Consider the following 23,714-nt stretch of genomic DNA (forward strand, 5'->3'; position numbering starts at 1 on the left):
AAAAGTTATAATCAACACAGGGAAAGAAAGAAAGAAAAAACAAAAATAAGAATGAAGGCAGCAAAAAATGAAGAAAAAATGTAACGGAGAGAAAAGCTAAGTAGTTACAAAAACACAGTGTGGTCAAATTAACCTTCCAGATTACATTTCCTGGAAACATTTAAACATGCGCACATTGGAAAAAATAATATAACATTTACAGATAGATGCCCGTAATCATTCATTTAAGTACTTAAAATTGTCATGGATGCAAAGGTGTGGAGAGTGCCTCGCATGTTGGGTGATGCTATTTTCAGTTTATTGAGCGCCAATCTCACTTGTCCACCTTTAAAATATTTAAACCTTTATCATATGCTCTTGGCAGGACATCTGCTCAAGCAGGAAGTGCAAAGGGATGATAAATACCAGGTAGCATAAAATGAGTGAAGAAAATAAGTGCATGGTTAGTACAAAAGAATAGTGAAACTGTGTTCAAATGGACAGACGTGCAAATAATTATTGAGTGCAAGAGAGTTAAAAGGCAGGGTCAAGGTAAACGGCACATTTACTGTAGCCAACTCAAGGGAAGGCTATGAAACAACCCTATCTCATCATTTAACGAGAAGCTGCATTTGACGAAAGAGCCCACGAACATTCCCCTCTACACTTTCTAGGTGGGTTCCAAAACTCTGGTGAAGGGATAAGCTTTGAAATGAACACACAAAAATCAAGAGATAGGCTACCTCTCTGCCAAATATAACAAAATTCCATCCAGCAGTTCGGGCTGTAGTCGTGTCTTAAATCTCTATGGGAATTAACATGGGAAAAGCACTTTTTTTTGCACCCACACACTCATCTCTGCTCCCATTTGACGAATCACCTCAAAACTTTCCATACTCAATTAGAATCAGGTGGTCATTTTTTGTTTGGGAAAATTTGGTGAAGATTCCTCAAATGGCGCAAAAGGTTTAAGAGAGTCAAAAAAAGCTTTTCTTAAGGAAACTAGGTACTAAGTATATAGATAGACAGACAGACAGACATGCGTCTGATGATGGTTGCTTGTAGAACCAGATCTGCGAAGAGCCTGCCCTGCAACCGGTTGTTGCTGCTCCATAACTACAGAGAACAATGGGTGCTGGTGCTTACCAACAATAGATCTCCCATGTGACCATTGGCACGAGAGGCACTCCCTGAGGCGGTCATGTACAAAGCCTGACGTGGGACATTATAGCAATACATTAGGCCATCATTCTTAGCAATGGCATAACAGTGCAGACTGAGATCAGATTTAGTGGCTGAAAAAGAGGCAGAAGCTGTTGGAACACCTGTACCCTCTAAAGGCTGGGGAAGGATTTTCCCACAAAATAACTGATGACTACCCTTAGAAGAGCTGGACCTGAAGTGATTTCAAGTGGGACTTAGTGGCATTTTCTGGGAACCCTAAACTGTGACGAGGGAAGGCTGGGGCCTGGATGTGAGCCAGGCATTGTTGTCGGATTGCATTCTTGACCAGTCAGTCGTTGAGGTAGGAAGAAACATTGATTCCTTTCCGGTCACCACCTCTACACTTGGTGAAGACCACTGGGGCTGTGGTGACTCCGAACACTTTGTACCATTAGTGTTGCCCATTTACCATGAAGCAGAGATAGCGCTGATGAACTTGATGTATTGGGATGGGGAGGTAGGCATACTTCAGGTCGAGGGTGGCCTTGAAGTCGTTTTGCTGTAGCAAGGGAATGACATACTGTAGGGTGACCACGTGGAAGTGTTCTGACAGGGTGTATCTGCTGAGAGGATTGGTCTGAGGGATCTGTCCTTCTTGGGAAAGAGGAAGTAGAGGAAACAGACGTCTTGGCCCCGATGTTGGTGAGGCTATGGCTCCTTTTGACAGGAACACCTGAACCTCCTTCTGAAACATGTGAGATGTTTGGGACAGAGAGTGAGGTTGTTTGGTGAGGTAGTGATGCGCTCCAGGGAGTAGCTGTGCTAGGCAATGGAAAAAACTCGCTGGGTTAATGGTAAAAACCCTGGAGCCTTCCCTCGACAGGTGCTGTGTCAATTGAGGGGGATGCGGGGCAAGTCAGTCTTTGATTCAGAGGCTCCCTCGCTGGGAGTGCCTTTACTCGTAGAGCTGTTCCCTGTAAAAGGGCCCCACGTGAAACCTCTGCCTCCCTGCTGGTGATAGCCCTATTGCTGCCTCTGGTAGGACTGTGAAGGTTTTAGGGAAGTGGCTTTGGAGCCTTCTCCTGACTGTTGCCTCTAAAAGGAGATACTTCCAGAGAATACCTCCAGGGTGCCTTTAGTCTTGGCGGTCTGTGTCATTTTTAGTTTTCTCAAGCACTGTGTCAACCTGATGTCCGAAGAACCGCTCCCCATCCAATGGCAGGTTGAAGAGGGTCTGTTGCACCTCCAGCTCGAAACCAAACGTGCAGAGCCAGGAGTGGCGTCTTATGATAACTGAGGTGTTCATTCACCTTGCGGCTGTATCAGTCGCATCGAAAACACATCGGACGATGGCACCAGAGATGGCCTTGCCTCCTCAATCAACTGGGAGGTGCTGCAAGAGCTCTCCTCATCTCCTCCCAGTTGTCTTTGTTGTACCAGTAGAGGAGGCCTACTGAGATAGCAATACGCCAATGAGTGGCCGTGCCTACCGCTACTCTTTCCTGCAGCATCAATCCACTTACTCTCCTTGTCAGAATATGGAGCATACTCAGTGGCCTGGGATGCTGATCTTTTCCTAGCAGTGGTGACCACTAGTGAGTCAGGTGGGAAATGACCCCTGATGTAGAGTGGGCCCAAGGGAGCTGGTTTGTGTTTATCCTCAATGTGGGGATTAACCACCTGAGATTTAACTGGCTTCTTAAATATGGCAGGAGCAAATGTAATTTATCCCCTTGAGCACTGGGAGGAACTACACAGAACGCTCACTTTTGGAAAGTGTTTACAGCAGGAAGTCTTCAGAGTCAGGGGTGGTGCAAACGTCCACCTCATGGTATGATTGTGCACGATGGATGACACTGTGGTTTGCTGTAGCGTCATCTGGGGGTGAGGCCCTGACAGGGATATGTTATAAATCTGTGTCTGTGGGAGAGTCCATATCTAATCCTCCCAGCGGTCTCCTGAAGCACCACTGTGAAAAGTCCTCAGCTTGCGAATAAGGGCTTAGGCTACCGGTGTCAGGGCAAGACTATGGGACCTTTGAGGAGGGAGAATAGGAGACAAGGGATGAGGTCTGAGGGATGAGGTGAAGATGGAGCTGGTCGAGGTGGTGATGTAGGAAGGGGAGGATGATGATGAGGAGGTTTGTCATTAACCTCTTGGGGGGGAGGGGGGAGGGGATGGGGGGAGGGGCAAGAGGCCCTTGAGTTTCCGACAGCTGGACATCTTCAGTGGCAAGCTTGCATGTGCTGGTTACAATCTTGGCTGATCCTGCAATTTTACCTCTACGTGGGTGGAAAAGAACTATTCTTTGTCTCTCGTCCAGCTCGTGCTGAATCCTCTCAAGGATGGGGTATTCCTCGATGTCGAGTGAGACAGGCGCTAACCGTGGTTTGGGCATAGACAACAGCTTTGGGCAGGATGATGGCTTTTTCACAGACTCTGGTGCTGGCTGCAAGGGCTCCTGTTGCCTAGGGACCTTCTGCTTAGAAGGTGCCGTTGATTTAGGTGGCTCGATGAAGACAAATGTCTAGGACGTTGAGGCTTGAGGTTTTTGGTGGAATCTATCCTCTGCTCCAATGCCTTGGTTTGGTGTCAGCCAGCGTTTGAGGGTGGTGGCGCACCAGAAAGTGGTGATGGTTTTGGTATTTGGCTCGATGCACATCCCCGGACGTGCAGGCACTTCTGACACGCCTCCAACATGCAGGCGCTTATGATGGAAGGTAGGGAGTACGGCATTGACAGAACCCGCACATGGCGTGGTCTTCACACGAGGACTGGAGGCGACCAAGGTGGATGGGGTGCCCTCGGATGCTTCTTTTTCCTCCTCCTGGAAGAACTCTGCGCCGGAATCAGACATCGGAGTATTCAAACTGGGCCTGTGGGCCGGGAGCTTGTACAACTAACACAAAGCCTCCCTCCTACTCTGTTTCGGCCCCTCTCCCTCTCCCCCTCCCCACCACCCCCAAAGTCTGATCCATGTCATAGCCTCACCTCTGGGAAGGTATTGCTTGGGTATCTATTGTAAGTAAGGAATCTGCAGCCGGAAGTCTCTAACAGATGAAAAATATACTTTCCTTCGCTAACAGCTTATCTGATAAGAGATTATCTAGCCGCAGATTCCTTACCATCACACCCATCCTCACAACTCTGTGAATGGATTTCAAAGTGAATGGTGTTTTCCCTAAAAGGGCCCTAGCTTAATGCACTAGTGGTCTGTGTTCTTTGTGGCTCCGTGTTTCTGGCATGGAAAGCCGCAAAAAAGAAACTGACGTCAGTGTGCTGGGGTGGCACCTATATAGACACATTGCTTCTGGCTCACGATGCAGACAACGCCAAGCGGAGCTGAACGATGCCACCTACCTGCACGCAGGGGTACTGCTCACGAAAAATGTCCAAATCCAGTCTAACGTCTGGGGATTATTCCAAGCTAAAGTAAACAATCTAGGGCTAGAGGTTTATGTCAGATACAGGTTTATCCGGACTGCAACCGATGAGTACAATAGGAGAGGAAGTGGCTTGAGGCAGTAAAAAGGAGACCGAGAGGAAGGACTAAAGTACATGTTGCTCTTCCAGGCCAAACTTAAGGTACTCCAAGATAATGATAAAGTTCACATTTTCTCTGTTCCTGAATGCGCTGGACAATAACGGCGGCCGCGGGAGGCGGGAAGAGAGGGTGGGGGTGGGGGTGGGGGGGGGGGGGGGGGGGTGGAACAAAGGGGGGTGGTGGTTGAAATGGCTCCCAGCGAACAACTCTTACTGGAATGGGACAACAGCGTGTCTGCACTAAGCTATAACTGAAGAGATCGCCAGAGTGTATGGAGGTGGTAGCTTATGGTACACTTGCACTCACAGACTGAGACCATTGAACACCAGGTGCTCCAAACTGGATCGAATGGGCACCATTGATGGCAGAAGCGGTCAATGACATTTGGTCCACTAATGTAGGATTTTATTCTGCAGCCTTGAATAGTGGACGGGACAGAGCAGGATGGTGCTGGTTGTGCATTGTTCGCCACCCCCCCCCCCCCTATTTTCCTTTTCTAACGGTCTGTTGTACGCCCCGCTACCTACATGACCTAGGGGACTAAGAGTCTAGTTCTCAGGTTGGTTATTACTAAGTTGACTCTACATGGTAGGGGACCTGTTTGATTGTCTGTTTTTTGTGATGAGGGGATGGGTTAGGTGGGAGGGTTAGTGTTCGGACCAGAACTATGTGGTATCCTACGAACAAGTTTGCACATTATGGTTCTTGAGATGACTATGTTGGGGTCAGAGGGTTGGGGCGAAGGGGGATTTGTTTTGTTTATTGGGTTTGTCATTTCCTCCTACATTGTACAGCATTAGCATGGCGTCCCAAGGCACTCGGTGTGCCCTTGAGGCAATGACTTGGCTTTCCATTGCATTACTCACTCACTGTTGAGTCGGCTGGGGATGGGACACTGGGCATGATGACACTAATGCTCACCGTGAACTTACAGGGATTGAAATACTATAATAAAAGCAACAGGGCATTTTCTTACATAAGGCGACTATGGGCAGGTATTGTGTTTCTGCAGGAGATTCACTTTACATTGCTGGAACATGCCGTATTGGCTCAGAAATGGAGAGGACCTTTGTACTCTGTGGTCTACTCTTCTTATGCCGGGGAGTATTAATTTGGGAGGCTGGTTGGTTGCCTGCAGTGGCATGGGGATAATCGGACAACAGGAGGGTAGCTATCTTAGGGTCGTTGGGGTTTTGGATTGGTCGCATCTTTGTCTTCTTAATGTTTCTGGCTGCAACACTGACAATGCTGCCTTTATCCCTTAACTGCAGGAGCTGATGATGCCACACTTGGGGATCCTTTTGAATTGGGCGGGCGTCTAACTGCGTAATGTCCTTCCAATTGGACAATGAGTGTGTGGATTTTGCACACCTATTTAAGCTCAACTTGGTACTGATGATTGACTGTTTCAAACTGTATTGCGTGCAACGTGTGACCAATGTCTGCCTGACGTGTGATATAGTCAAAAAGCGTCCAGGTCCCTCGCGGGTTACCTGGACTCAAACATGCACAGCAGGGGGGTTAGATACAAAGTAGGGTTAGGCTTTTTCTATATATTTCACAATAAATCAGATATTATTACTACTATTTTCAGCATACAATTTAATACTCATTGCATGGTTCCTAAATGCATTTTGAATTCACATGACTTAATTGATCAGTTCGGCGGATCATTGTAAAATATACATTGCATTATTGAAAAACAACCAATAAAAAATCACAAAGAAAATCCAGCCCAATGCATTTCGGGACAACCTGTCCCTTCGTCAGGGGCGAATTAATAATGCAAATTGAAAACCACTGTCCTGAATGGATGTAGATGGATCCTTGATGGTAGACCGCAAACGAGGTTCCCAATGGTAAACTTGCTGTCACGACGTAAACAGTGAAAGTATCGTATTCCTCACAAAGTCCACTGAACTCCTCTTGACAACTCTACGCTCCTAACTGGGTATCCGTTCTTTCCTGGGTATTCTTCCACGCTGCTTGGCAAACCCGCGATGCCGTCAAGTTCAGCCAATTGGACAGGCACACAGCAAGAGATGGTGCCCCAGCTAAAATGACAAAGCAACTTACTGATGCCACCACACAGACGACTGGTAAACCCCGGGTGACTCCGAAATCCACAGGCTATTAATTACTCGTTTTTGCTGCCCCATGGCTCAGGCAGCAGACTGGATTACTAGATTACGTCTTTGTCAGCCAAGAGCAATGGTTTGGCTGTCTACATGTGGCATACCAGGGTAGATTGTTGTCTGACAACTATCCTGTGATCCTGAAGCTCCACTGTGGGAGGGTACAGGCAAGAGTGCCCATCTGGAAACTAAAGACATAGGTCCTTCTAAACACTGAGTTCGCTGAAAATCTCTGCCTTACTCTTACAAAGTATATTGAGGAGAATTGGGGGTCAACTGCCCACAGAGCTACAAAGTAGGAGGCCATGAAGGTGGTAGTACGGAAAGCCGCTATAGGACACATTGAGAAGCTAAGGAGTTAGGCCCTAAGGAATGCAGATTAGGCAGGGCCATATAACAATCAGTAATCTACAAATCTGCCTATACCACAATTATTTTAAGCTATCATATTCTTGCTTAATGGTCAAACACAAAACCTTTTTGTTTGTACCGGTATTTTATTTATACCTTTTGATTTAAATTTTATATTTTCATTTAGCACATTTATGTATGAAAGGGAGAAAAAATATCTATTTTGTACAAGATTTACAAACAAATATAGAAATATTTACAAAAACCATTTAAAGTCCACATTTTCACTAAAACATACTTCACATACTACATAAAAAAATACAAACCTTTACACAATAAAACCTTTACACAAAAAAACAGACATTAATGACCTTAATTTACAACTGAATAAATCAATATCCAAATGTACAACCAAGATACTGGAGGAAGAGTATACCTAAATGTATTTCAAAATAGTACATGGAATTCTTTATTTTCTAGCTTTATAAATCAGTTATAAGGAAAACACTTACCAAGGCATGATTATTTTACACAGGGCTTGGCATTTGGTCCGATGCAATAGATTACAGCAGAGGTTCTTAACATGACTTCCATGGAGCCCAGATTATTTATTAGTGAAATCCAGGGGCCCACACTGAGTCATTGCAGGAAGCTGGGGACCCTGGCTTAAGCATTTTCAATGATTATAAACTCCAAACAAATAGATCTTTGTGGACCTGTTTGGGGAATCTCTGCTTCATAACGCATCAAACAAAGCTGTGTTTGAGTTGGTAAAATGCGGCGCTCTCTAGTTCATTGATGTGCTCTGATAGTGGCTACGACTTGCTTCATCTATACAGGTTGTTGTAACAACCCATTTGTGGTAGTCCCGGTCCAGGAGGGCTCACTTGGGTTCATGCCATCACTTTACAGCCCATAAATCCTCATGAGGGCAGACCTCTCACCAATAGACTTATTTATATTGAGTTAATAAACTTTGTTCAAAAATATTTAGTTATTTTGTGCCTGTTCCACATGCTAAATATGCCTCCCTGGCCCCTGTTTTACTTTTGCCTTTTATACCATTAGCAATAGTGCTGTGCAAATAAATATAATAACTCCACTACAAATTAAAAAACACAAAAAGTAAAAATGTTTTTATTTTCAACGCCAACAGCTCTGACTTTAACTAATGCGAGACCTATTGCATTGCAAATGCTTGTTACACACAGAGTGCAGTTGTTAAGAGGTCGGAAGCTTTTTTTCATGAGAAGTACGGCACTTTTTTGGCAAGAACTGGTTGGTATTGGTTGTCGGTTTTAATACAGACGTGCAGTGGGTTTTTAATTAACACTGTCATTCATTATATCGCAGTCTCGATTGGACGACGTGTCCAAGGGTTTACACTTTGATTTGGAACCTCTTCGGAGGTCAAAGATTAAGGTAGGAGTCATGGGACATGCTATGTCATTTTGAAGAATGTAAAATCAGAGACATCATGGCATTTCTTCTATCATACAGGAATCATCCACCCCCATATTGGGCTGTGGATCACAGTTTTGACTAAGTAAGTTTGCTTTATTTTTAGGTTGTCACTCTTGGTTGCGGTTTCGTGGTCACACTACTGAGCATGACGTAAGACGTTCCATGGTATGGATGTGGTTTGCATGATGTATTTATTTCTTTCACCCGCACTGGGCTGTTGGCATGTTTAGTAACAGCGGGCAAGATTAAGATATGTAAAGGGCAGAGCTTTTTATATATATTGTGTATATGAACAATAATTTTTCTGACATGTTTAATTACGATGGCTCCATAATGTGCATAAGAAATTATTATAATTGTCACATATGTTTTTTCCAGATTCGCCCCTGACGAAGAGACAAGTCGTCCCAAAATGCATTGAGCCTGATTTTCTTTGAAAGGCTAGAGAAGCCACATCATGGAAGCCTCGATGATCTCCGATGCAGACCTCTCACCTTCAAGAAGAATTTTCCTTGCCTCAACTCTTTTGTCCTCAAAAAGGCGGTCCACTAACTGAGCAATATCAGACCACATTTGGCAGTCGTATCTTCCCAATATCGGTAGTGCGTTAGCCGCACGCACGGTAGTGCCTGAGGGGATGTACGGCATTACGACGCGTACTGTTACAACGCGGTTTTTTCAACGCAAGTCGTTACTACGACTTGCGTTGGAGGGGGTGCGGACTTAGGAATTTTTTAATTTACTATTCCAACACCAGCATACGTACAGTAGGGAAGGTGTTGGATAGTAAATTAAAAAAATCCTTGTCCTGCAGCGCCCTCCAGCGCAAGTCATGGTAACGACTTGCGTTGAAAAGACCGCGTTGTAACGGCACGGCGGTGTAACAGCCGCGTCGTAAAGGCTGTTCACCGCCTGAGGTGGCAGTAAACCTCTTGCCAATATTATCAAGGCGCCTTCCTTCCTTGTAAGGTGGTGGGCGCTGAAGGATTTCTTGACCTACGTTCTGCAGCTTGCGATATAACAGAATCTGGTTTTGGATGCCCTACCAGACAGGCTGGCGCATCATCAAGAGTCTTATATTTTGTATCTGTTCTAGGTAAGACTGGAATAACCATAGTAAGTGTTTTCATAACCTTTGCACCTTCCTCCCAGATCTGGTTTATAATAGGTATTGCTCTCACAGTCTTTCGAGATAAATCTTTAAAGTCATAAAAGAATCAGTCATACTGCTTGACAGTCATTGACAATTGAAAGCAAGAAGCTACTCTTTACATCAATGCGTGGGAGCCGCCAATGTGCTCCGGCGGAGAATCTGCTGACTGAGGAGATGGAGAAGCAGGTGTTGAGATAACGTAGTCTTCTTACTCATTGCCTGTTGGTCTTTCACCTTGAGGTTCACCGTCCTCAATCTCCCCATCATCAGACGTATCATGCTGCTGCGAAGGTAAAAAGCTGTTACAGATGACGTTCTAGGAGAAGGCCCAGAGATAAGTGGCGGAGTAGGCGCAGGTGGTGGTTGTTATGGAGGGGCACTCAATGAAGGAAAACTAGTATGAAAGTCCTGCAAGGGACTGTGAGCAGGGCCAAACATTTCATCATCCGATTCCTCCAAAAAGTTTGATGGTGGTAATGGTGAAACTGCTGAAGGATTTTGGAGAAAACTCCTTGTCAACGAGAACATCGTTGACGGGTATAAAGGCGTTAGTTGTAACGTTGACAGACGCTTATGGTCAGGAGTACGATATAGTGTCATCAGCTTCGTCAACTGTAGTGATGTCTGTGTCGTCAATGATGAAATAATAGGAACAGAGGACAATCAGTCATTATCGCCAACGATACAGGAACATCAAGGTTGTAGTTGACGAAGAGGTAGTCATCGTGATGAGGATGTAGACGAGGAAGTTGTCGTCGAAGACCCAGTCGACGAGAAAGTCGTCAGCAGAGAAGGTACCTTAGACGGTGGAGCTGCAGTCCATGGAGCAACAGAATCCTTCGCCGATGATGGAATTTGACGAGATCTTCAATGACTATGCAGGGGAAACATGTTCAGACTGCGATTTCCGTGTTGACGGGGACCCAGAGGATGGGGCTGTTGACTATAAAGGTTTTTTTTTTTAGAGACCGTAATGTTTATTGATGTCTCTGAAGTGTTTTTTTCATGCTTAGAGGCCAGATGGCTTTTCTCCGCAATAGGAAATGAATACATTCCGTTTTGTGAGGGACCTGCAGCTTCATGGTGGGTTTTTTTGTACAGTGTATCTGGGATCTTTATGGAAGGAACTCCAAGTGTTAGAGTTCCTTCCAAAAAGATCCCAGGTGGTGGCAGGCTATTGCATAGTTTACAGGTATTTTCAGGTGTGTTTCAAATTATCAAAAATAACAACAAACTGTGAGCCATTGAAACATGTCGACCCCTCACTAGGTGCAGTGGACCATTTAACAATCCACTTACACACCGCTTTTTGTTTTAAGCATGTCCCTGTCCTGACCTAATAAAGTTTCTCTACACAGGACAGGAGACATTCTTAATCACTAGTCACGCTTCATGACTGCGAACCACACTGACAGTCTCCCTTCTGGTGGAGGTTGGTCAATCACTTGCGAACCGAACACTCAAGTTATTACTACCTGATGATGACACTCTCCACCTTACCACATGAGTGGAGAAAACATATACTGTGCACTGTGTTAGTGTGGTTCAGGGTCACTGTTACAACACGAGAGACTCTGGTTCTTTGCCACTAGTGATTCATTACCCTATGATTATTAGCTCATCAATACTGGAAGCTGAATGAATCTCTGCTTCTCTCTCCCTTATATTGATTTGGATATAACCTCATATTCTTTGTTTTTTTCTGGGAATACATCTATACATACATAGAAAGGATAAATAAGAGAGAGAGAGAATGAATTATGGATCACAATGTCATGTGTCCCGATACTGTAATGGAGGGGTCTGGTGACCTCAAAATACAAGTTCAAAGACACAGCAGTTTGTAAATGTCAGCAGAAACCCACCTAGAAATGGCAATATAGGACCCCATTCAATAATGTTTACCAATAGGTACAATTTAGAAATTCTTGCCATGCTGACTGGGCAACACGATGCAGTAATTTTTGTCCAGCTTGCAGGTGGTATTCCCCTTTGTGGTGATTAACTTATCATGCACTTTTTCACAATACCTACTCAGTCCAGATAGATAATGCAACCATAAAGTTAGACAACCCTGCGAAGGGAGACTCCTACTCCACTTTGCTGGTAAAAGATGCTAAAAACGTGTCAGGACTTTCAACCAAAGCCTTGTAGACCCTCTCCCTGACCCAGTCATAGTAATAGTGGTGCATCATGGCGAGGACCTATTCTGGGTCATATTTGCAGATAAATATTCACTGATATTTCTCTTCAACCTCACTCTATGCATTACAAGACGTTTCAAGACGTTGGATGGAAACGCACAAGTTACTTACGTTCGGTAACGATATATCTGTAAGAAACAGTAGTTAGTATTAGATACCTTACCTTAGAATATCCCCAGGCGTCAGACTGGATCCGGAAACTTTTGCGTAGCAGTACCCTTGCGCGTCTGTAGGCGTCGTCTGCGGCTCCGCGTCCGTCGTCGGCGTCGGGATGACGTCGCCGGAGTACTTAGACGCCGCCCTCGCGCGCCGACGTCAGTTCTTATACACAGCTTTTCCGCGCCAGAAATGCAGAGCCATGATAAAAACCAACACTGGTGCCATGAAACTAGGGCACTGAAAGGGGATGACCTTAACCCTAGATATCGGTTCGCAGAACAGGGAGGATGGGTGGGGCGGTAAGGAATCTAATACCAACTACTGTTTCTTACAGATATATCGTTACCGAAGGCAAGTAACTTGTACCTCTGAAAGAAACAGGTTAGTATTAGATTCCTTACCTTAGAATAGATACCCCAGCAATACCAACCCCGGTGGTGGGTCTGCAAACCAATGATCACACCAGAAAGTCCTGGAGAACGGAACGGCCGAAAAAGCCATCTCTCCGGACTTGGCTGTCCAGGCAGTAGTGTCTTGCAAACGTGTGCAGCGAGGTCCACATAGCCGCCTGACAGATGTCCTGCAAGGGGACTCCCCGGCCCAGGGCAGTAGTAGCCGCTGTGGCCCAAGTGGAATGGGCCCTCAGCCCAACAGGAGGCTCCTTCTTAGCCAAAGAGTAGCATGCCTTGATGCACAACAAAACACACCGAGAGATGGTCAGTTTGTGCACCGCCCGCCCCTTCTTAGCGCCCACGTAACCAACAAAGAGTTGGTCATCCACCCGGAACTGGCGTGTGCGATCCAGATAGTATGACAGAGCACATTTTGGGTCCAGACGGTGGAGCAGCGCTTCCTCTTTAGAGGGATGCGGAGGCAGAAAGAAGGTGGGCAAGGTGATGGACTGCCCGATGTGGAAGGCTGTGACTACCTTGGGCAGGAAAGAGGGTCTCGTCCGCAACACAACCTTGTCCGGATAGACAGAAAGGAAAGGAGGTTTAGAGGAAAGAGCCTGGAGCTCACTCACCCTCCTGGCAGAGGTGATGGCAACCAGAAAAGCAGTCTTAAGTGTAAGAAGACGGAGAGGACAGTTATGAAGCAGCTCAAAAGGAGCACACATCAGGTAAGTCAGAACCAGGTTCAAGTCCCACTGGGGCATCACGAAAGGAACAGGGGGAAACATATGAGTGATGCCCTTCAAGAATCTGTTAACAATCGGGGACTTGAACAAAGAAGGCTGATCAGGTAGCCTCAAGAAGGCGGAAAGGGCAGAAAGGTAGCCCTTGATAGTGCCCAAAGCAGAGCCCTGCTGGGCAAGAGAAAGAAGGAAGAGGAGAACCTCAGAACGGGGGGCAGAGAGTGGGTCCACAGCCTTTGCTGTGTACCATGCCACAAATCTGTTCCACCTGCAGGCGTATACCGACTTTGTGGAGGGACGCCTGGCTGCCAGAATCACATTACAGACTTCGGGAGGCAAGTCAAATGGCCTCAACTGTCGCCGCTCAATCTCCAAGCATGGAGGTGGAGACTGGACAGGTTCGGGTGGAGGACCGCCCCCCTGCTGCTGCGACAGAAGGTCCTCCCGAAGAGGCAGACAAATCGGGGGATCGACAGACATGCTGAGTAGCTCTGGATACCAATATCTTCATGCCCAGTCCGGAGGCACAAGGATAACTTGGGCCTGGTCGCGCCTGATCTTCTTCAGCACTCTGGGCAGAAGTGGTATAGGCGGAAAGGCGTACAACAGACCGCAGCTCCACTCGTGACGAAAAGCGTCTCCGAGCAAGTGCCGCCTTGGAAATTCCAACGCGCAGAACTGATCACATTGCGCGTTCTCTTGTGTGGCAAATAGATCTAACCAAGGCTCTCCCCACTGCTGAAAGAGGCCTTGCGCCACTTCCGAGTTCAAACGCCATTCGTGATCCATCATGCACCGACGGCTGAGTTTGTCCGCCCTGGCGTTCAGGGAACCTGCCAGGTGTTGAACCACCAGGGTCACGCCCTGATGTTCCAGCCACTGCCAGAGGCGCAGAGCCTCCTGGCATAGGGTCCACGACCCCACCCCGCCCTGTTTGTTACAGTACCATATGGCGGTGGTGTTGTCTGTGAACAAGTGCACTACACTGCCCCGGACAGAGGGGAGGAATGCCTTCAGTGCAAGCCGGATCACCCGCAGCTCAAGAAGGTTGATGTGGAGCCGGGACTCAGCCGGAGACCAGAGGCCTCTGATCTCCGCCTCTCCCATGTGGCCCCCCCAGCCCTGGAGGGACGAATCCTTCACAACCACGTGCTCCGGCTGGGGTAGGGAGAGGGATCTGCCGCTGACCCAATCACGGTCCGTGAGCCACCACTGCAACGGTCTTGCAGTGCCCTCCGAGATCAAGACATGGTCGGACAAGCTGCCCTGATGCTGGGCCCACTGAAACTTCAGGTCCCACTGCAGAGCCCGCATCCGCCACCGGGCGTGATGCACCAGAAGGATGCAGGAGGCCATCAGCCCCAGCGTCAACCTGACTGAGACTCGGGATAACGGCTGAAAGATCGGAATAAGTGCCTGAATTTCACAAACCCTCTGTTCGGGAGGATAAACCCGAAACTGCGCAGAGTCTAGAACCGCTCCGATGAAGAGGAGCTTCTGAGAGGGACACAGGTGTGACTTCGGCACATTGATGGAGAACCCCAGCAGGTGCAGGAGGTCGGCTGTAGTCTGGAGTTGACCGACGACTGTCTGGGGTGAGCCTGCCTTCAACAACCAGTCGTCGAGGTAGGGGAAGACTGAAACCCCTAAACTGCGCAGATGAGCTGCGACCACCGCCTTCACCTTCGTGAACACCCGTGGGGCGCTGGTAAGGCCGAAGGGGAGCAAGGTAAACTGAAAGTGCTCGTGGCCTACCGTGAACCGCAGGTAACGCCGGTGGGCCGGCAGGACGGGGATGTGAAAATAAGCGTCCTGCAAGTCCAACGCTACCATCCAGTCTCTCGGGTCCAGGGCAGCTAAGACCTGAGCCAGTGTCAGCATCTTGAACTTCTCCTTCCGGAGGAAGCCGTTGACGTTCCACAGATCCAAGATAGGGTCGTAGGCCCCCTTTGCCCTTCTTGGGTACCAGAAAGTAGTGGGAGTAACAACCACACCCTACTTCTGGCCCAGGAACGCGCTCTATGGGCCCCTTGGCCAAGAGGGCCGTAACTTCCTCTTGTAGAAGTTGCAAGTCATCCCCGACACGCGGTGGTACTGCGGTGGCATGGCTGGAGGGGACGCCTCGAAGGGGAGGGAGTAGGCCCTTCGGACGAGTTGCAGCACCCACCTGTCCGATGTGACAGCGCGCCAGTGGAGGTGGTGATGGCGAACCCTGCCCCCCACTGGCGTCACATGGGCCTGAAAGCTCGGACTAGGAGGGTTTTGAGGCAGATGCTGCAGGGGTAGGTGTGGACTGGCCTCGCAGTTGTCCCCGACCGCCGCCACGGCGGTTTCCACGTCTGTCACCGCGCTGGATGGTAGTCTGCGGCCCATGGCTGGCAGGACGTGTGGTGGCGCCCCTTCCTTGGCCACAAAAGGGGAGAAAAGCAGCCGTTTGCTGATGCGGGGCCGAGAGGCCCAAGGACTTGGCCGTAGCCCTGGAGTCCTTAAAGGGCTCAAGCGCATGGTCTGCCTTGTCGCCAAAGAGGAGACGGCCATCAAACGGCATGTCCATAAGGGTGTTTTGGACATCAGCAGAAAAGTTGGCGGACCTCAACCAGGCGTGGCGACGAATCACCACCGTTGTTGCCATCGCTCTGCCCAGTGAGTCTGTGGTATCCAGCCCACACCGGATGGAATACCGTGCCGCATCGCGACCCTCCGCAAGGGCTTGGGCGAGTTTAGTCCGGACCTCCTCCGAACATTGTGGCTGCACGTCCGCGACCGTGTCCCACAGAGAGTGGGTGTAACGGCCCAAGAGGCATGCGGTGTTGACTGACCGCAACCCCAAACTCAGGGAGGAGAATACCTTTTTCCCGTATAGCTCATACCTCTTGGATTCCCGATCGGGGGGAGCCGTCGGGAATGCAGTCTGGGAGTTAGAGGCCTGGATGACCAGACTCTCGGGGGTGGGGTGGGTAGACAGGAAGCAAGGGTCGCCCGGAGACGGGCGGAGGCGCCTGGCCTACAGGCGGACCTGTAGCGGGCTTGGACCAAATGCCCAGAAGAACGTCTGACAAGGCCTCATTAAAAGGCAGCAGAGGCTCGGCCGAGCTTGCCTGCGGTTTAAGGACCTCAGTGAGGAGGTTAGTCCTCACGGCCGCGACAGGGAGCTCAAGGCCCAAGGCCTTGGCAGCCCGCGTCAGCACCACACTATAGGCAGCCCCCTCCTCCGTAGCCACGGTAGGAGGGGAGACAAAACTAGTGTCGGCCGAAGTGTCCAGACCACTGGCCTCCCCAAGCTCCCCTGTCCAGTCCTGAGAAGACTGACACTCACGTGCCAGAGGGTCCTCGGACCCCTCCCAATCCTGCTCGTCACCCATCACCTGGTACTCAGGTTCAAAGGATGGGGCCGGGTCTTCGTCAGCCCGAACGCCCTCCCCTCCGCTGACTACATCCTCCTCGGGGACCTCAACTTCCACCTGGAGAACAACAACGACCGCAACACCACCACCCTGCTGGACAACCTCGCCAACCTCGGTCTCAAGCAGCTGGTGACCACCCCCACCCACTACGCCGGACACACACTCGACCCCGTGTTCTCATCCAGCAAGGACATCATCTTCAGCCACGCCACCGGACTCCACTGGACGGACCACAGCTGCGTCCACTTCAGCTTTAAAAGGACCACGATCCACCACCACCAGCAACAGCTCGCACCAAGAAGTTGGAACAAGATCACAGCCGACCAGCTCGTGGCCTCCCTGAACCTGAACCCCCCCCACCAGCGTATTGAACCCTAGCCAGGCGGCCACCAACCTCGCAAAGTGGATCAGCAACTGCGCAGACGACCTCGCCCCCCTGAGGACCCCGCCCAGCAGACCCGGCAGCAAGAAAGCCCCATGGTTCACCGACGAACTCAAGATCTCCAAGAAGAGCTGCCGAGTCCTCGAGAAAGCCTGGCGCAGAGACCCTACACCGAACAACATGACTGCCCTCAAGCTCGCCACCCGAAAACACCACCAACTGATCCGCGACTCCAAGAAAACCGCGTTCAAGGAACGACTGGACAACAACGCCCACAACAGCAAGGAGCTCTTCAACATCGTCAAAGAGCTCTCCAACCCTAACGCTGGAAACAACGACATCACCCCTTCACAAGACCTCTGCAACTCCCTCGCCTCCTACTTCCACAACAAGATCGCGGACATACACAACAGCTTCAGCCCCCAACCGGCACACGCCACGACTGAACCACCGCCCCCCACCACCACCCTCCGCGCCTGGACCCCAATCAGCACCGATGACACCATCCGCACGATGAACTCCATCCACTCCGGATCTCCGACCGACCCATGCCCTCACCACGTCTTCAACAAAGCCGACGCAGTCATCGCACCCCACCTGCGAGACATCATCAACACCTCCTTCGACACCGCTACCTTCCCGGAGAGCTGGAAGCACGCCGAACTCTGCGCTCTACTTAAGAAACCGTCAGCCGACCCCACCGACCTCAAGAACTACCGCCCCATCTCGCTACTCCCATTCCCTGCAAAAGTCATCGAGAAGACCGTCAACAAGCAGCTGGCCGCCTACCTCGAGACGAACGGATACCTCGACCCCTCGCAGTCTGGCTTCCGTGCCAACCACAGCACCGGAACCGCCCTGATCGCAGCTACCGATGACATCCGAGCCCTGCTCGACAAGGGAGAGACAGCGGCCCTCATCCTCCTAGACCTCTTCGCAGCCTTCGACACTGTCTGCCACCGCACCCTAGTGCAGGGCCCCAGCAACGTCGGAATCCAGGAGAAGGCACTAAATGGATCACCTCGTTCCTCGCCGGAAGGACACAGAGAGTCCGCCTCCCCCCGTTCAAATCAGAAGCCACCGAAGTCATCTGCGGCGTCCCTCAAGGCTCCTCGCTCAGCCCAACCCTCTTCAACGCCTACATGAGCCCCCTCGCGGCCATCGCACGCCATCACAAACTCAACATCATCTCCTACGCCGACGACACCCAGCTGATCCTCTCCCTCACCAACGACCCCGCCACCGCCAGAGCCAACCTACACGGAGGGATGACAGACGTAGCCAAGTGGATGATGAACAGCCGCCTAAAACTGAACTCGGACAAGACGGAAGTCCTCATCCTGGGATCTTCACCCTCCGCCTGGGACGACTCCTGGTGGCCCCCCGCCCTGGGCAGCGCACCCAAACAGACAGACCACGCACGCAACCTGGGCTTCATCCTGGACTCCTCCCTCTCCATGACCAGACAAGTCAACGCCGTTTCCTCGTCATGCTTCAACATCCTGCGCATGCTATGTAAGATCTTCCGGTGGATCCCCACCGAGACCAGGAAGACGGTCACACAGGCCCTCGTCACCAGCCGTCTAGACTACGGCAACGCCCTCTACGCCGGAACCACTGCCAAACTCCAGAAGAGACTCCAGCGGATCCAGAACGCCTCAGCACGACTCATCCTGGACATCCCCCGTCGCAGCCACATCTCCGGACACCTGAGAGATCTGCACTGGCTCCCGGTCAACAAGAGAATCACCTTCCGTCTCCTCACCCACGCACACAAGGCCCTCCACAACCAAGGCCCAGGATACCTCAACAGCCGCCTCAACTTCTACGCTCCCACACGCCAACTTCGATCGACTGGCCACGCCCTCGCCGCCGTCCCCCGCATCCGAAGAGCCACCACAGGAGGAAGATCCTTCTCCTACCTGGCCGCCAAGACCTGGAACTCCCTCCCGACCCACCTCCGCCTGACCCAGGACCACCTCGCCTTCAGGAAGCAGCTCAAGACCTGGCTGTTCGAGCAGTAGCAGACCCCCCCCCTCAGCGCCTTGAGACCCTCCGGGTGAGTAGTGCGCTATATAAATGTTATGATTGATTGATTGATTGATAGAAGTAAAAGTCTCCAATCGGCGTCGAGAGCGGCGCCGCTCTGACGCCGGACCTGAATCGAGGGTAGGACCGGGGACGGCGTCGTCCTGGGACGGTGCCGGGGGCGACACCATGGGGGCCGGCGAGGTCGTGAGGTCGACCGGCGACGACCCGGCTCCGGATCAGGCGGGGCCCTGCGGCGTCGGGACCGAAGTCGCCGACGGCGTCGGGCCGAAGTCGCCGACGGCGTCGGGCCGAAGCACCCGACGGCGCCGGGGCCGAAGCACCGGGCCCGCGTGGGGACCCAGTCAGGGCCGCTTGGCCCGAAGGTGCCGCGGAACCCGACGGAGGAGCGAGCGACCTCATGGAAGGCCTCGATCTCCTCCGGCGTCGCGTTCTGCCCAGGGACCGGCGGGTATGGAGCAGGCCGCGACGCCTGCGGCTCCGGCGGTGCCGCAGGGGCGGTGTCGTCCGAACCCCCGGCCGCATCGCGCAAGCATCAGGCGGGGGGGGGGGGGGGAGTCAGAAGAGCGATGGCGCCTCTTCGACTTCTTGTGCCTCATACCTGTGGACTTCGAGCCCTAAGACTGATGACGACTACCGGAACTGTGGTGACTCCGGCCCTGCGACCAGTCCCTCGACCTCCTTCCGGACCGGGACCTCGAGCGGCGCGGGGCTGACTTCCGGAGCTCGAGTCGCTTGCGGGACCGCTCCAGTCTAGCTTTGGACGTCAGGGCCCGGCAGTCGGAGCAGGACTTGTCGTTGTGGTCGGGGCCCAGACAGTGAAGGCACCGACGATGGGGGTCGGTAACCGACATCAGTCGGTTGCAATCGACGCAGGGTTTGAACCCGGACATCCCTACCGGCACCGTCGGAGTCGAGAGACTTCGAAAGACGATTAAAAAGTATCGAAAAAGTTAGTCAAAAATGGACTAGGGTACAACTTTTTCCGGATCAGCGCTTGCTGGCGCGGAAAAAAGAAGAACCAACATCAGCGCGCGAGGGCGGCGTCTAAGTACTCCGGCGACGTCATTCCGGCACCAACGGCGCAGACAACGGACGCGGAGCCGCAGACGACACCTACCGACGCGTAAGGGTACTGCTACGCAAACGTTTCCGGATCCAGTCTGACGCCTGGGGATATGCTAAGGTAAGGAATCTAATACTAACCTGTTTCTTTCAGATAGATTATTTTCACCATGTCTGTTTCACAGGTACTGTTAATGCAAGATCAACTATGCTTCTTGTTAGTTACCATTAGACTCCTTCTGGGCAGAAGAATAGCAAACAGTGTATCACAAGTAAACAGTATACTGTATAGTGATATAATGGTTTCCAATATCTCACCTGTCTTGTGATGGTTTTTGCGGTGAACTGGGAGTTGGATTGTCTTTCACAGATTCTGCTCCTGTTGTTATTTCTCCAGACTTTGTATCATCTGTACCCTGCAACGTTGGTCCGCCAGCTGGTGTGGAGTCAGAGGTAGACGGGGTGTGTTCAACTCTGAAAGGACACTGATATTAGTATGATAGACATAAAAGCGAGCTATTAAGTGACTACTGTTATGTCACAAGTAATGCTAGTGAGCAAGGAGAATGGAAAAGAGTGACTGAAAGAAAAGGGAGAGGAAGAAAATAACAAGGGAGTGTGCAGGCCAGCTGCTAATTATTACCTTTGACATGGCTGCGCGTCAAGGGCATTTTGAGGAAGTGGATTGCTCATCTCATCGCGCTCCCCATTACAAGCTACTGTGGCTGCAGAACTAATCTCATCAGTGGAGGGGCCAAGTGAAACACCAGTGTCTGTTGCTGCAATGGAAGGAGCTGCTATACTTTCTGGCTGATGGCTCGCTCTGTCAGAGGAGGGCACTGTTCAGATAAAATATCAGAAATGATCGATCAATTGATTGAAACAGACATTAGCCGTTGTCTCCTACCTCCTAAATAAATGACCTACTTAATTGTGAAACAAAACGTAGAGTTGCTTTTATTGATAGTTGAGAATGGGAATACTTATATGAATGCATTTAAACACTATACATAAAGAGAAGACTGTTCTATATTTCACCTATGCTCCATAGGGTTAACAAAAGATGGAGTTTCCTATCTCAAACGCTCACAACCACGCACAGATATCAATCTCAACCATGACATCAAAAAAGTTGTTCCTTTTCCTTGCCCGCAGAGGTCAAACACTGAATCTCTTGCTCCTGCAAATAAGTATTTCAACCAGAACGAGGCAGTCAGAGAGGCACTGTACCATACACCCCTGCACCTACGTCCCACTGGAAATCTGAGCACAGGACTTCGCATTTAAATGCAATTAAATGATTAGGGCCTACAATGGCTTACTAGATATCTTGGTAAAGAATAGAGTGAAAGGTCGCTGCAACGTACCACTAACCCTTTCAACACTACATCCGGTAGAACATTGGAGCCATGGAAGTCTAAGGAGAGTAGAGTTTAAAGCATCTCCCCCTAATAGGCTCTGAGACAGACTGTATAATGAGAACAGGCTACACACAGAACAATGATTAAATAAGTAGATTTTTTATATCTGGTTTTTAATTTTGTATGGTAGATTAGAAGCTCAAACAGAAATTAAAGTATGTGAATCTATCAGACATGTCCATCCAGACACTTGCAACCACACATCCATCAATTACGCAGCCAGCCCACTAAATTCACTGACTTGGCAATCGATTAATTCATCCATCTTCAGTTAGTCCAACAACCTAAATCAGACTAAGTAACTTATAAGACCCACCTACAAAAAAAGGGTTCTTCATCAGTCCTAGTCTCAAATGGCAGACATTGGGCTTTTCTAAACAAAACTAGTGCAGTAGGCCTATCATGAAGGGTTAGTTACTTACCTGTAATCATAGTTCTCTTCCAGGGGTATCCTCATCAAAGTCATAAGCATTAGAATATTCCCGCCCTTTCGCGGGACCCCGGAAACACTATATTATATGTGCCCCACATATATATATATATATATATATATATATATATATATATATATATATATATATATATATATAAGCAATTGCAGCCTAATAAACACTAGAGCTGAATCATGCTGGAAAGAATTTCCACCATACATGAATAACATGCATTAGAAACATGAGAAACAACAATAAAGTTCGTTTTGGAACTGTTTTACTGCTCAGAAAACAGTAGAAATTCTTATAAAACACTGAACGCATAGGAAGCTCCCAGGCTGCATTGCAAACACAGTCTAAAAAGACTGAAAAGCTAACCTGTAGCTGCATGCAATAAACTGCCACCGTGCCTTTAAGGCGCTCCTGACCCCTAGCTTCCCATCATGCCTCAGGGGTGACAGTTAGGTCAGTTGTTCTTTGCGGCTCCTTCTGGAAGGATCCTGGCAACACAGCTCCACTCTTTTCTGATTTCTTCAGAAAAATCTTTCAACAACTTTTTCTCTTTACTTCGACGTTTTACATCTTTAGAAGTAAGAGACTGTCCTTTTTTGACAGATTAAGGCATTTTTAACACCTTAAAATGTCTTCTCTTTTTGACTCTTGCCCTTCCTGTGGTCATAAGAAGGCCAAAACAGACTCTCATGAGGTCTGTATCCTTTGTCTCCCTGAAGACCATGACCCAAAGGCCTGCTCTCACTGTCAGCTCCTGACCAGCAGAACATTAAAAGACAGAGAGCGAATTCGTATCTATGGCCTGTCAAGAAAAAGATCTCCAGTCAAGAAGGGCTCCAAGAGGGCTAGAACATCTTCTAGAAGTAAGTCCTCGCGTCCTTCAGCTTCAGCGTCGGGCTCGGTGCTGAAAAAAGATCTTCAAATGGGTCATTTATCGAAGAAGAGACCCTCGACAGCGGGCTCGCCGTCGAGAAAAGGTATGTCGTCGACGTAGAAGATTCATCCTCCCCCGTCGTCAACCCGGCGGCGATTGGCGTCGGGAGACAAGACTCCTCTGCCGTCGTCAACCCGGCGGCGATTGGCGTCGGGAGACAAGACTCCTCTGCCGTCGTCAACCCGGCGACAATCGGCGTCGAGAGTCAAAACTCCTCCGCCGCGCTTCTCTTTATGTATAGTGTTTAAATGCATTCATATAAGTATTCCCATTCTCAACTATCAATTTCCCTGATCCGGCCACCCCAGCTGAGCGGTCGCTTCATTCCTTAGATCTTAAAAGAGTACTTAAGTTCTACTTACAGAGTACAAAAGAGATAAGGAAGACAGATCAATTGTTTGTTAATTATGGCACCATGAGAACTGGCTTCCCAGCCGCTAAGAGATCCATTTCAAGATGGATTGTTTCATGCATTACCTTAGCTTATCAGCTGGCGAAAAGGCCCTTACCTTTACCTCCCAAGGCTCATTCCACCAGGGGGAAAGCGGCCACTGTTGCATTCTTGCATGACGTCCTGATGTCAGAAATTTGCAAGGCCGCAACCTGGAAATCAGTTCATACTTTTACGAGGCACTACTGCCTAGAGTCTGATTCCAGGGCTGATGCTCAAGTAGGCCAGGCCTCCTTGAGGAATCTGTTCGGATAGTGGTTTTTTACTCTATCCTAGC

At 49.7% G+C, this 23,714-nt stretch overlaps 1 protein-coding gene across 11 annotated transcripts in view; it reads right to left on the minus strand.

Moving 5' to 3' along the window:
- PPP6R1 (protein phosphatase 6 regulatory subunit 1) overlaps window positions 1-23,714 on the minus strand; it is a 1,126,148-nt gene that overhangs the window by 129,775 nt on the left and 972,659 nt on the right. For all 11 annotated transcript variants that reach the window (XM_078655037.1, XM_078655034.1, XM_078655036.1 and 8 more), the window contains 2 exons: window positions 20,832-21,027; window positions 20,507-20,662 (listed from right to left, as the gene is read on the minus strand). In XM_078655037.1, coding sequence (XP_078511163.1) covers window positions 20,507-20,662; window positions 20,832-21,027 — 352 coding nt within the window. The remainder of the gene's footprint in view (window positions 1-20,506; window positions 20,663-20,831; window positions 21,028-23,714) is intronic.

Source organism: Lissotriton helveticus, chromosome 7 (genome assembly GCF_964261635.1).
Source record: "Lissotriton helveticus chromosome 7, aLisHel1.1, whole genome shotgun sequence".
In the NCBI taxonomy this organism is placed as follows: Eukaryota; Metazoa; Chordata; class Amphibia; order Caudata; family Salamandridae; genus Lissotriton; species Lissotriton helveticus.